The following is a 13452-nucleotide window of genomic DNA, read 5'->3' as shown; positions in this document are numbered from 1 at the left end:
TCATCTTCAGGCCAGCTGTCTGCCACTATTGAAGAATGCTGCAGCTGAAGTGGTAATTAACCAGAAACAAAATGGGGATCAATAAAATATATGCCCATCATTACTTTGATGCTTACTTCATCCCTCAGTCTTTCCTAAATCTCCTTTTTATTCTCATCAAGGAGATAATAATTTTTGCTGCTATTGGCATTCAAACTAGGTTGGCAACTGTAGTACTGTCCTTTTCATGTGTCAGATGCACTATTCACACAGCAGGACCCATTGGCTGAGTTTTGGCCTAGTAAGTGTTGGTATTTTGTTTTCATTTCATTGAGTGTTGTCACCTTAATATAAATACCATCTCTAAAGCACTGATCATTCCCTTACCAAAACTGCAGCTAGCCAGAAGGACTTTGACTAACACCTCTTATAGTAGCCCTGCTAACTGCTGTCCAGAGAAGTCACAGAATCATAGAATCACAGAATATCTCGAGTTGGAGATGTTTAGAACTACCTAAAACTAAACCACATGACTAGGAGTGTTGTCCAGATACTCCTTGCACTCTGAAAGGCTTGGTGCTATGACCACTTCCCTGGGAACCCTGTTCCAGTGATTGACCACCCTCTCAGTGAAAATCCTTTTCCTAATGTCCAGTCTGAACTTCCCCTGATGCAGCTTCCTTCCATTTTCTCGTGTCCTATCGCTGGTCACCAGACAGAGATCAGCACCTCCCCTTCTGCTGCCCTCCTTGAGAAAGGTGTAGACTGCAATGGGGTCACCTCTCAGCCTTCTCTTCTCCAAGCTAAACAAACCAAGTGACCTCAGTCACTCCTCATAAGTCTTGCCCTCAAAATAGTCTACCAGTGTCAAACCCACTCCCAACCTCTCTGAGGTATCCTAATCCTCTACAAAGCTAATAGCATCCAGTGCCACTCAGCCATTCTGTTTTCATGCCAATACCAGTTCAGCCATATGTACATTTTAGATGGCACTTAATAAACTGTTCTTGGTTGCAGGAACAGTCACAGAGGACATGCATTTATGACAAACTATTCCTCAGTCCTGTGTCATGCACTTTCTGCAGATCTAAGATGCTCTTTTCTCATGTCAGATCTGGGAAATTAATTCCCAGCCATTTCCTACCTTATCAGTCATCGGCTGCCTGCTGTCCTCAGACCTGATAATTATACAGGCAGCTCAGATAGGACTTGCTAATGAAGGACCGTGGAGTCTTCGTTCTTATTCCTGGCTGCTGAAGCTGGGTCCTCTTCTCCTAGACTCAGCTGCTGTGAAGTTAGATGTTCAACCCAAGCCAGTCATCTCTTTCTGCCTCTGTGATCAACAGAGAGACGGAAATAATCTGATCTTCCCAGAGTGGCTCATCCCATCCTAAACAAGACATCTAAGATAGGCAGGTATTAAGTCAGTAATTCTAGAGTATGATTTATCTTTGGGTTTAGTAGCATATAGTTTTGATAGTAGCAGGAGGGCCTGAGAACACAATGGTGAGCTGGTTAGCACGTGCTGGCCACACATGCACTCATTATGGCAAGAACTGCTTAAGCCTTGAAGAACTACAGTAAAAGCATGGAAATAGAAAAGCCCCACAATTGGTGTGACAGATTTTTATTGGCACAAACACTTCCCAGAATAACAGCATGAATCAACAATATTTACTAGTCATAAGTAAAGCAGGACTATGAAAATTAAAATTACCTACAGTTTTGTTTTGTTTGAAATTAAATGGAGGTAGGCAAGAAAGTGTTGGTGAGGGGAAACAGAAAGCAATCTTGAGAAACAGCTTCAAAGAAGAGAAGATCCCTTTAGATATTTGGAATCAAATGCATGCCTTTTGTGGTACAAACTACCGGCCAGCCTCGCAGCCTTCGGTAAATTTCCAAGGCATAGGTACCCAACTTGGTGGCAGCACTCGAGTTCTGCCCAGTCACCACTGCTTGTGTTGATGCTGCCAGTGGAGAGTCAGGCAGAGAGAAAAGCCTCCACTCTCACCATCTCCAGCCCCATCTCCATCCCCATCCCGCCACACAGCCACAGAGGTGTTGGCCTGCTCCCTGCTGCAGACCTTGCACAAGTCCCAGCAGCCACCAATGCTGGCTGGGGACTGTCTTCATTAGTGCCCTGCTCGTAAAAAAGAAGGCATCTAATATTAGGTGGTATCTAGGGATAGAGTGGAAGCTTGCAAAATTACTCTCTTTACAGTCCAACCTGTTTAATATTGTAGTTCAGCAGCTGAAAATCTAAGGCTACTGCTTCCCTCATGAATTAAGTGGTGGCAGGAACCATACCAGGGCAGGGACCACCACCATTGCTCTGGGGAGGCCAGGCAGTGCCCTCCTGACAGACCTGGGAACAGGACAGGACTTCAGTCACAGACAAAAGACCTCTGGCAGTGAATGTGTTATTCTACAAATGGCACTTCCTCTGCAGCACTGATCTGAGAGGAAAAGCGCTCTTGTTCTTCAGCTGGGTGTGCTGCTTCCCACAATCTCCACTGACGGATGCTGCTGACCACCTCAGAGAAAAGCAACAAAGCAATGCACACAAGTTCTGTAAAGAAAATGTTTTATTTAAAGTGTTAAATACCATCACCAGAATGAATTTGATTTACATTGGTTGGTGTTCATTACAGGCCTAATCTGCCCTTTTTTTCTCCCCAACTGTAATTCCTTTTAACTTTTTAAAACGTACTATGTACAAGACAGCAGTGATCACTGGAATAGTGCTATTTACATGACTAAACCATAAGTAGAGTTGCAGACATGTGAGAATTAAAAAAAATACAATAATTTTTTTCAAAATAAATACTGCATAATGACAAGTATGTACAAACCTTCCATGCGTCATGTCCTTGATCTGAAAATTTGAAATAATTTATATAGGACTATGCATACAAGAATGTGTGAGCACATCTCACAGTATCAGGAAAGTGGTTAGGTATTTTTATTTAATATCCTAGGGGATATTGTAGACTGCATGTTAGTAGCATTTATTTGCTGCTGGTAGACAGATGTCTAAATTATTTCAATAAATATAATTTTACCAGTCTGTCCATTAACTTAACAATAATCCATTATATAAACTCTGAAGACAAGACACAATCTTGATTTATATGATATTGCACAAAGTAAAAGGCATTTTAAGTGATACTGTTATTACTTTTGCCCTCTTATGTGGCATGTACAATTTCTTAATTGGAAACTTTAATAGATTTTCAAACAAAATCAGAGTAATTTTGTGTGGCCTTAAAGGTAAATGTATATTTCAAAAATTATTGCAAGGTTTCAGTATTAAACCTTAAATAGGTATTAAAGGCATACAAAGACTCAGACAAAAAGGACATCTTGTTATTAAATGTTTACCACTTACATTCCCTTTAAATAATGTAAATTAATGAGAAGCTTGAACTTGCAGCACCACCCAACGGTAGTTACTGTCTGCTACAAAAAAACCAGGTTTTTGAAGATCCATTGACTGCAGTGAGGGTTCTGGTAATGGTGTCAAAGAGCTGTCAGAGTGGTACTGATAAGCTTTCTTTAAGGCTATTTTACGAACCAAAGATTGACATTTTCCAGATTGATATTACCAAATTATGTGTTTTGCAACACAAATGTAGTTTATGAAAATTGAACTTTACAGCAGAACTGTATGGATTAGTAACCTTCGTTGCTTTTGTAATCTCAAAAATGTAGCAATTAATTTGGTTTAGTGCAAATAAAAGTGTTAAAATTTATTTCGTAAAACTCAACCATGTACTTAATTTTTCTTCTTTCCAAAAACTTTTCAAGAAATGGTAATTCAACATTTGAATGAAAGATGCTGGTGCTGAAAACAAATTTATTGAAGACATCTTACAATGGCCACATGATTCCAGTATTTTGCTGTAGAATTCAATTTGCAGGTGAGAAAAAATGAAAATAAGTTACCATGCACTGTACAATAAATTGCAAAAAGTTCAAATATCTTCTTTATCAAATACATGCTGAATTACATTAATGTACTCCCAAGCCATGTTGCAAAATTCTTTTCAACATGCTTGAAAAAAAGTAAGTGCTTAAACAATATTTTTTTCAAATAATTCAGAAATGCAGAACAATCTGCAACTCTGAACCAAATATGGGGCATAAGAGAGTAATAAGTCAAAAGGTAGCCATTTTAGAATATGATGATCATCCTGGGAGGTAGAGGGGAAAAAGAGCAAAAGGAAGAAGGGAGACTGAAAGACAGAGAAGGAGGAGGTAAAAGAAGTGTACAATTTGCACATTATGTTGAACTTTACAAGGCTTTTACCTTTTACATTTAAATAAATTTAATATATTACACTTATTTCTTGTCACATAAACAGAATTTTAAATATTTGCTAGAAATTATTTTTTATTTTTAATATACGTCTGCAAAAATACAGACCATGACTGGTTTAAAGAATGATAAACGTGGTGTGTCTTTGTATCACCCTGTTGCATTCTCTTCCCTTTAAAACCATGCACTAGTGAAATTTATTTTAAAAATAATATAAATTGTTGAAAATGGCTGATTTATTCTTTTTTTTTTTTGCAAGTTGCAGCCCCAAGAAAATAATTTAAGTGTTCAGCTAAATCTGTGTCCATGCAAAAAAGTTTCTTTAATTTCATACAGTACGGTATATCCACAGAATTTTATTTTTCAGAGAGTCCATCACATCTGCGGTTTCACTGTATCTATAGCTGGAGGTATGAAGCCCACCACTTTAAGTCTTGAGCTTGTTTTCAGTGTGAAGAGTTTTCAGATCTCAAGCAACTGTTTCAAGCGACACCTGACTTTTCCATCATCCTTACATTCTTCTTTTCTTCCCACATCTGCTAATCCACTGACTCGTAACATGGCTTCATGGGAGAGTAACTCCATTTCTGTGGCATAACCAAGCTTTAGGAGAGGAGGGCAGATAAAGAAAGAAACGGGAGCAACAGAACAGATATGCCATTTAAAAGGACTTTTGTTGCATGAAACAGATTGATTTTTTTTTTTTTTAGTTTAGTCCATGGCTTCAGATTGGACCAAAACTGAGTGTCCCTGAACTCCAAGCCTATCAGTTCTTCTTGAATTCAGTCCTTCACCTGAGGGCCTTCTGTAGGGCACAATGTGTGCAACTTCCTTGAGAACACAGGATCGCGTTGCAGCCCTAGAAACAGGCTCAGAAGACACAACATTAAGCATGCAGTGTTACTAGGGTTTGCGACCTGTAATTTTTATTTTTTTGTAACGCTGGTTGCTATGACAACAGTTTCACAGCTGCTATGAGCGAGCATATGAAGGTCCTGTTGAACTTTCAAGAGATGATTGGGAAGCTCTTCTAGTGAGAGGAGCTAAAGTTGGGTCTACTAGGGAAGAAGGAGGGAAGAGTTTGAACCACCCAATCACCATGTTGGACAGGTCCAGTTCATCTAAAAGTATCTGTGCCACTCCCATAAAGGATTTGTGATCCATACGTCCATAGTCTCCCCAGACAATTATCTGTTAGCAAAGGAAACACAAGAAAATAGAAAAATTTCAGCAAAAATGCCAAGAACTTCAATCTGATTCATCAAATGTCTCTGCTTATTTAATTATAGCAAGGAATGAAAAATTTGGCTGCTGACATATTTAGTTCTGTGTATATTAATCACAGTGTGGTGACAGAAATGACCCAGGCAGTAACACAGCAGTTACCCATCCTAAAGAAAGCCCAGCAAGAGGAGCCCATACATACAGTAGAAGCAAAATAATCTACAACTAACTTTTGCTCAGCACTTTCTGCTTGAATCAACCATTATTACTGTAATATTTATCTGCTCAACAAGTACTTGAAATAGCAGAACTTGATAAATGAACCGTAAAAGGAGTTTTTGAAAATTCACATATGACTTCTTCTTCAGATTCAGAAGAAAATTACCTGTAAAACTTTGCCTTGGGGACTTTCTTCAAATGATAGAAGTTGCTGATAAAGTGGTTCCAGCGTTTTTCTTGCTACCTTTGTTTTCTTTTTGGCTATGCAGACTCCATTTTCTAAAAGATACACCTTTACATAGGGTGCTCAGAAGAAAGAAAATAACAAACAGTAAGTAAAGTAGTAGTCCAGATTTTTTGCAAAACAGATGCACTTTGATATAATATTTTTCACTGTGAGGGTGACAGAGCACTGGCACAGGCTGCCCAGAGAGGTTGTGGAGTCTCCTTCTCTGGAGATGTTCAAAACCCGCCTGGACACGTTCCTGTGTGACCTAGTCTAGGTGATCCTGCTCTGGCAGGGGGGTTGGACTGGATGATCTTTTGTGGTCCCTTCCAACTCCTAATATTCTGTGACTCTGTGATCTGCCTCTTACTGGATATGTAACTGACATGAGCTAATCTCCACAAGCAATATTAACATTTATTCACATGCAAAGCATCCATGCATTTTCTTTACTCCCTGATATAATTTTTCTTTACTTCTTTTTATATGTCTCTTTTGGCATGAAACAATTCAGATTTTGACCTGGAAAAATCAGATATTCCTATACATGGTATCCCCATACTGTAACGTATGCAAAATAGGCCTGTTAAGTAAATGAATGACTTGCATTGACTTTGGTGAGATTTGGATCAATGCTCCAAATTGTTAATAATTTAAAATTATCTACAAGGTGAAAATCAGTGAAGAAAAGACTCTGACACAATTTCTATTTCGGCAGAAGAGCTTGCTAAAAATATAATTATATTGTCCTTTTCACATAGTGTTATAGGACATCAGATTATAAAATATGAAGTATCAAATACTGGTCTACTTTTCAAGTAGGTACCTACTCCACACCTACCATTGATTCCCTCTTCATCTCTAAGATTCCTCTATTACATGTTCAGTATATAACTTCCTTTCTACCTCACAATCAAGTATGTATTTGTTATTACTGAAGTACTTTTGTGTTGTCTGGTAGCTCAGACAGCAGTCTGACTTTTTTTTTTCCTCCTGAAGTGGGGTTGATATTTGTATACTATTTCTGGTGGACAGCAGGATGACCATGAGCCAGCACTGTGCCCTTGTGGCCAAGAAGGCCAATGGCATCCTGGGGTGTATCAGGAGGGGGGTGGTTAGTAGGTCGAGAGAGGTTCTCCTCCCCCTCTACTCTGCCCTGGTGAGACCGCATCTGGAATATTGTGTCCAGTTCTGGGCCCCTCAGTTCAAGAAGGACAGGGAACTGCTGGAGAGAGTCCAGCGTAGGGCTACAAAGATGATCAAGGGAGTGGAGCATCTCCCTTATGAGGAGCGGCTGAGGGAGCTGGGTCTCTTTAGCTTGGAGAAGAGGAGACTGAGGGGAGACCTCATTCATGTTTATAAATATTTAAAGGGTGACTGTCACGAGGATGGAGCCAGGCTCTTCTCGGTGACAAACAATGACAGGACAAGGGGTAATGGGCACAAGCTGGAACACAGGAGGTTCCACTTAAATTTGAGAAGAAACTTCTTCTCAGTGAGGGTGACAGAGCACTGGAACAGGCTGCCCAGAGAGGTTGTGGAGTCTCCTTCTCTGGAGACATTCAAAACCCGCCTGGACGCCTTCCTGTGTAACCTCATCTAGGTGTTCCTGCTCCGGCAGGGGGATTGGACTAGATGATCTTTTGAGGTCCCTTCCAATCCCTAACGTTCTGCGATTCTGTGATTCTGTGTGATTCAATACATTATCGATTTCCATGCACAATACAATAATCTACTGATACATGAATTTGCTAAGAGTTTAACTAAGTTTAACATTAAAGCCTTAGAAGTAGGGGGTTTGTTGGATTTTTTGGTAGAACTCTTATTTTTGTTGCTAAGACTTTTCCTTCTTACCTGGCAGTGTCTTTGAACCTGGTTTTACAACAAGGCCACGGGCTCGGATTATTTCTACTTCCAGTTGTCCTTTTTTGTCCATCATTCCCACCTGGATATCTCCTAGACAACAAAAAGAAATCTTGGCATTGTAATTCAGAAATATTTGAAAAGCTATGAGAATTTCTAAGAGGACTATGTGATAACTTGTATCATCTGCATTCCACCAATAGATATAATCCAGATTTTAACACTGCGAGATAATTTAATACTTATCCTCTTCACTGCTATATACATTAGTAAATGATTAAAAAACCTTGCAGTAGTATCTTGTCTCCCATTTTTCATGTCCCTATCACTTCAAATTAATTTTTTTTGTCTTAAGAATTCCAGATAAATAAAGGCAGCAAGGAAATTGGTAACAAAGCAGCTCTGTAAAGCTGCTTGAAATCTCTTCACCATGTTTCTAGTTTAAGACAAGATATGAAAAGATAACTTGTGAATATAAGAAAGTCTGTAAGTACAGTAATAACAAATAGTTTGTACCTAAATTCCCATTTTTTACCCAAATGATTCAGATAAAGGATTGGTCTCATTAGCCACATTTTAAAGATTAAGAAGAAGAGATACAAGACCGAATTTTTCGAAGTACTTTTCTATTGTTGAGTGTCACAGTGAGCATCCACAATTATGTTCAACTTTGGCTGAGGTGATAGTTTGGAACTTAGTTGTTCAAAACCACACGGGAAATCTTTATTTAAAGACTTAAAATCTAGATAATTTCTATGTTCTAATTACCAGACCCAGCAGATTACATCGTATCTATAGGACATAAATGCTTACCCATTGATGGTGTTGCCAAAGTCTGTCGTCCTACAAGCTGGGCAGGACCAAGTCCATCCAGAAAGTCACTGAACTGGCTGTCTGCAGCCAACCTCACACCAGGGAAAATCAAGCTAAAAAATAATATTGAAGAAAAATAGACTTGAATTTGCCCTTTTTTGTTTTCTAGATGTTCTACATTTAGCATTTATGGGTTTGGTACTACTGCTCACAAGGAAATTATTTACACTGACAAGATTATAAAACAATTACTGTAATTTTCAAAACTTCACAGTGTTCAACAAGAAGCAATTCGGCCTTCATCATATAAACAAAGAGGTGAAGGAACCCCTAATCCTCACTGAGTCTAATTTCCACAGTAATATTATTCCATCATGCTGTCTTTTCCCAATATATTAAAGACCACTGTTAATTATTGTAGTATTCATATGAGACCAGTTCAATAAGAAACTGATACATGCCTTCCCTGTAATTTAGTTACATGAAGGTAAAATTGCTCACGTTTCCCAGTCAACGTTAACTCAATGACTGAATGTTAATGGATCCAGTGAAATAATTACACTAGACTGAGTATTGGTCACTATTTTTAAAATTATCTTTTAAAATCAGCATTCATTATAAACATTTTGTTAAAAATGTCTTTGAGAATGACGTCAATTCAATAATGAAACTGAAATCCACTGTGGCAAATGAGCAAAGTAACTTGAAATTAAAATTCTTGCCATAAATTAACTGTGACCCATTACAAGGCAACAAGAACTAATTAGATTTGTAATGACCAACCATAAATAAATGTCCATCTCAAGTGCATATAGTGCATCAACTTGGACGTGTAAGATATATTGTCCAGTACAGGTGTCCCATCCAGTGCTGTGAATAACACAAATAAATCTATCCACAATGAGTTTTTTCTAGGGAATGTCTTGGACATACAACTCAGAAGTCTCTAACTTGGGCCTTTATGAAAAGCATGATATATGACAGTCTCATACCTTTGCCCAGATCATTTATTCAGGATTAATTAGCAGAATCTTTGAGAAATTCTTGAGCTCACTGAATGACACCTGGAAACACTCTGGAAATGCTTTGCTCTGCAAAGCACAGATGTATGTGAGGAGTTTTCAGTTTTCCTTTTCTGCACCCGCTTCCCCTCTTGCCACACTGCACGCTGATGCTCTGACCCACCAGGTGCTGTTCTCATGGCCCTGCAGAAATGGCCCTCATACTTCCTGCACCAGTAACAGGAGACTCAGTCACAGGGGAAGACAGGCTTGGTGAATCAATGACCCTAACTTGTGAAGGGAATTCTGACTAACAGGACCTATAGAGCTCACCTCACTTTTGTCTAACTACCAGTTTCATAGAGCAACGTCAGGTAACCACAGCAATAATGGCAGCTTACTTTCCCTCAGAGCTGTAGCTGTTCATGCTCCCATCTGTCGACTCCCGACTGGCCTGACGGGTCATCCAATTCCTCATCTCCACAGCCAGCCCTGTCTCAGTGCTCCTCTGGACGGTGCTCCGCAGCTTCTTGCCCCCTGCTTCTGCAGAGACAAAAGAGAAGCCTCCATCACACCATGCTGTTGTAGCTGGACAGCTCTGTGGGGCAGTGCTGCGGGGGGCAGACTGCCACTTCATGTGGCACAAACACTTGTAGCCAGCAATTAATGTCCTGTACCAAGACTTCCATTTAAAAATTTAGGGTTTTTTGCTTTAGGTGAGCAGCATCATAAATCTCTTATAGGATCTTAGTTCTGTTACCACCTGCCTTCCACGGGCAGAGAGCATACACACAACACAAGTCTGCCCACAGAAGCAATCATATTTACACCATCCATAGACTAGTGTGCTTAAAATATGTTTTCTCTGGATGAATAAATGCCTCTCAGGAATTCAATTAAAATGTTACCATTATGTCAAAACCTGCAGTGTCTGAGGAATGTTCTAATCTAGATGAATTATTTGATTTAAAAACATTTGGTCATTATCTGCTAAATCAAATTACAGATATCCATTAGTGAGGACAGTAAAAAACAGATCAAGAAACCTTCCCATTCTTTTGTCTCTATCCATGCTCTTCTCATTTCACTAGCTGCTTTAACTTTATATCTAAAAAATACAATAATTACACTTATGCAAAATATGAAACTTTATTACCACCTCCAAGAGTAATATTTTTTAAATCTGCTTGCATTATTTGATTTTAGTTGTAAAAACAACAAAGTGACAGATAGCTGGGTATCAGACAAGGGAAAAAACACTCAAAACTTCATGTAGTAGCATTTTAGCATAGGAATTTTGATCAAGACCTCAGCTGGAAGAGATATTGAAAGCACATAAAAAAAAAGAAAGAAATTAGCGGGAATGAAGCTTCATTTTGTCTTTCATGAATAAGACAGCCACTCCATTTCTGATTTTAAATGCTGTTCCCTGCAATGGGGCAGGTAATTCTGTATTCCGATTTCTTTTATCTGATCAATACCCCCCTGACTTCAGCACAGTGATGTGTGATGTACTGATGATATTATAAAAGAACAATAACTCTAAATGTACATGACACCATATAATATTGATACAACAAGGGTAGAGTAATATCCAATATTCTTGGATATCTAGGGACTTCCCCTCCTCTGCTACAAGATTCCTTTACACTTTCTCTGGCGCATCATGTACCAGAGGTCAGAAGAACTGTGTGACCTGTGGGGTCCATGAAGCTCTAGAGCTTTGAGAAAGCACATGAGCAAGGGAGGAGGTTGTCCTGGGATAAGGACTCTCACACCCCAAGGGGTGCATGTAAGTACAGAGGCTGGCTTAGAGTAAGAGGACCAGCACCCTCAGATAGGGAATAGAAGAGGGGATTGATTTCAATGTCCCCACTCAGTGTCCCTCTGTCCTACAGGCTGCAGTGGGGGTTTAAGTCTCCCAGAAGCATCCCCCTCCAGTCAGGGGGATTAACAGGTCAGGTAAAGAACAGGGAATTTCAGTGAAGTAGGAAATATATATCCAAACCACTTCGAAAACAGACTGGCCCCTTGTCAAGAAAGACTTAATATCATTGCAATATTTAGGGAGACATTTCTACAGCAGTAGTAGTATCACTTATTATAAGCCTTGTATGCATTCCTTAAGACCGTAACTTGTAATCAGGGTATAAAAAAAACCAGAAGTAATAATTTTACTCTAGAACTTCAGCTACTCACATGAATTTGCCGCCCAACAGAGTGAAAAAAAATTTCACTATGTTAAAACTACTTCTGAAAATGTCCATCAATATCTGGTGCAATAAATACAAATAAAAAAGATACAAGGCTAACGTGACATGAAAAATGAAGGGCAGAAGTCAACGATTTCATTTCTATTGGTTTGTGCTGTTCCAAGGGTCTGCTGATTTAATTATTTATATTAAACTAATGAAAGCTGGCAGCTGACTTCCAACACTGGTCTAGGAATGTTCTAATACCCAATCACTTGTATCAGAGAAATATTCCCACAAAACTGCCTGGACAAAAACATGCTGTAGTTTTGTAGAAAAGGTACACTATCTCATAGTTACATGTGAAAGGCACAAAACTCCTGGAGCTCCGTGCTCTTTTCATTCTTTTATTGTTACAGGATATTACTTTTGCATTTTAAGACCTCTTTTGATTAGCAAGCATTCATTTTCGTTCAGCCTTGTTGAAGAGTGGTCATTCTTGGTTCCTTGTTGCAAACTTGAATTCTCTCATGCAAATTTAAGGGATGATTCTTCAATCTCTTCATATCGTATCTTTCAAAGATTTTGGGGGTTAGGATAAATAAGTGTTTGAATATGTGATATGTGAAAGAATATATAGTAACTTTTATTCATTAGTAATTAGTAAGGCAGATTTTTTCTGAATTAGAATCTGTATGCCTTCACTCTAACAGAAAATTCAGAGAAAAAAAAATCAACACATCTGTTACACACTAATTTACTGAGAAATCAAGGCACAACTGGTGCAATTGTCATTCAGGTCTTCATAGAGGCACGTGTGGTTGTTCTTAGCATCCCTCTGAATCTTATTTTTAAGCAGTTTTACTTTTCCACATTGATTTTAACTGAGCTAAGTGCTCTGGTTCTGATGAAGGCAGGCCAACAGCTGAGAAGATACAACTTCGATAACAGCATGAAAGTTAGGCATGCATAGTATATCCAGTTTTTATATAAGTGCGGGTGGTAAACAGTAATTATTTTGACCTTAACACTGAATTTAAGAAGGGCTGAAAGGAGGCTGTGTGAATAACTATTTTCCAGTTTTCAACAGAAACAGGCAGAGCTCTCTGATGGTCTCACAAGAGAAAGATCTGACCTTTCAGCAATAAGGCTCTTAATCATGACGCTTCTTGATACAAGAACTGAAGATTTTAACAGCAAAATGGCAATATGGAATAGAAGTGCAGAAGAAGACCCAGATCAGAAGCATGTCGCCCAAGCCACTGCTTTAGAGATGGATATTCTTTCAGATTTAGCTTGCCTAAACTAGTATGTAATAAAATACATACTAGTAATATGAGAAATATCTACACTCGATTGCCCACAATCCTAGCAATACATTGGTCCCTGCAAAAATGTAATATATCAAAAATAATCCCACAGTTCCTCACTTTAAAAGCAAAGACAGTATTTACATAATACACAATTTGTGTTTTATAAACTCAGCATTAAAATACTTAAAAGTTTGTAAGGAGCAATGAAAATGCATAGTAGTTACTCAACTCAAATAGCCTTTGGTGCCATATTTACAAGCTGTAGCTGGTAGAAGATCCTGTTAAAGGTTTTACCACTCTAGTA

General features: G+C 38.7%; 1 protein-coding gene across 1 annotated transcript; it reads right to left on the bottom strand.

Moving 5' to 3' along the window:
• Nucleotides 1-4502: 4502 nt before the first annotated feature.
• Nucleotides 4503-10280, bottom strand: RIMS2 (regulating synaptic membrane exocytosis 2). The gene is made up of 5 exons (XM_010188413.1): nucleotides 10045-10280; nucleotides 8643-8755; nucleotides 7821-7922; nucleotides 5907-6046; nucleotides 4503-5488 (listed from the first exon to the last, which is right to left on the bottom strand). Exons 1-5 carry the CDS (start codon nucleotides 10278-10280, stop codon nucleotides 5270-5272), a joined length of 810 nt encoding a protein of 269 aa, XP_010186715.1. The 3' UTR covers nucleotides 4503-5269.
• Between the last annotated feature and the right edge of the window lie 3172 nt (nucleotides 10281-13452).

Source organism: Mesitornis unicolor, unplaced genomic scaffold (genome assembly GCF_000695765.1).
Source record: "Mesitornis unicolor isolate BGI_N332 unplaced genomic scaffold, ASM69576v1 scaffold29137, whole genome shotgun sequence".
In the NCBI taxonomy this organism is placed as follows: Eukaryota; Metazoa; Chordata; class Aves; order Mesitornithiformes; family Mesitornithidae; genus Mesitornis; species Mesitornis unicolor.
This window is presented reverse-complemented; position numbering and strand designations above follow the sequence as displayed.

Bases quoted from the DNA above. Each gene is read 5' to 3' on its own strand.
- RIMS2 (XM_010188413.1), bottom strand. From the start codon at position 10,280: ATGAAGTGGCAGTCTGCCCCCCGCAGCACTGCCCCACAGAGCTGTCCA. The intron at 7,923-8,642 runs GTAAGCATTTAT...TTTGTTGTCTAG, and splicing joins TTTGGCAACACCATCAATGG to GAGATATCCAGGTGGGAATG. The intron at 5,489-5,906 runs GTAATTTTCTTC...CTTTGCTAACAG, and splicing joins CCCAAGGCAAAGTTTTACAG to ATAATTGTCTGGGGAGACTA.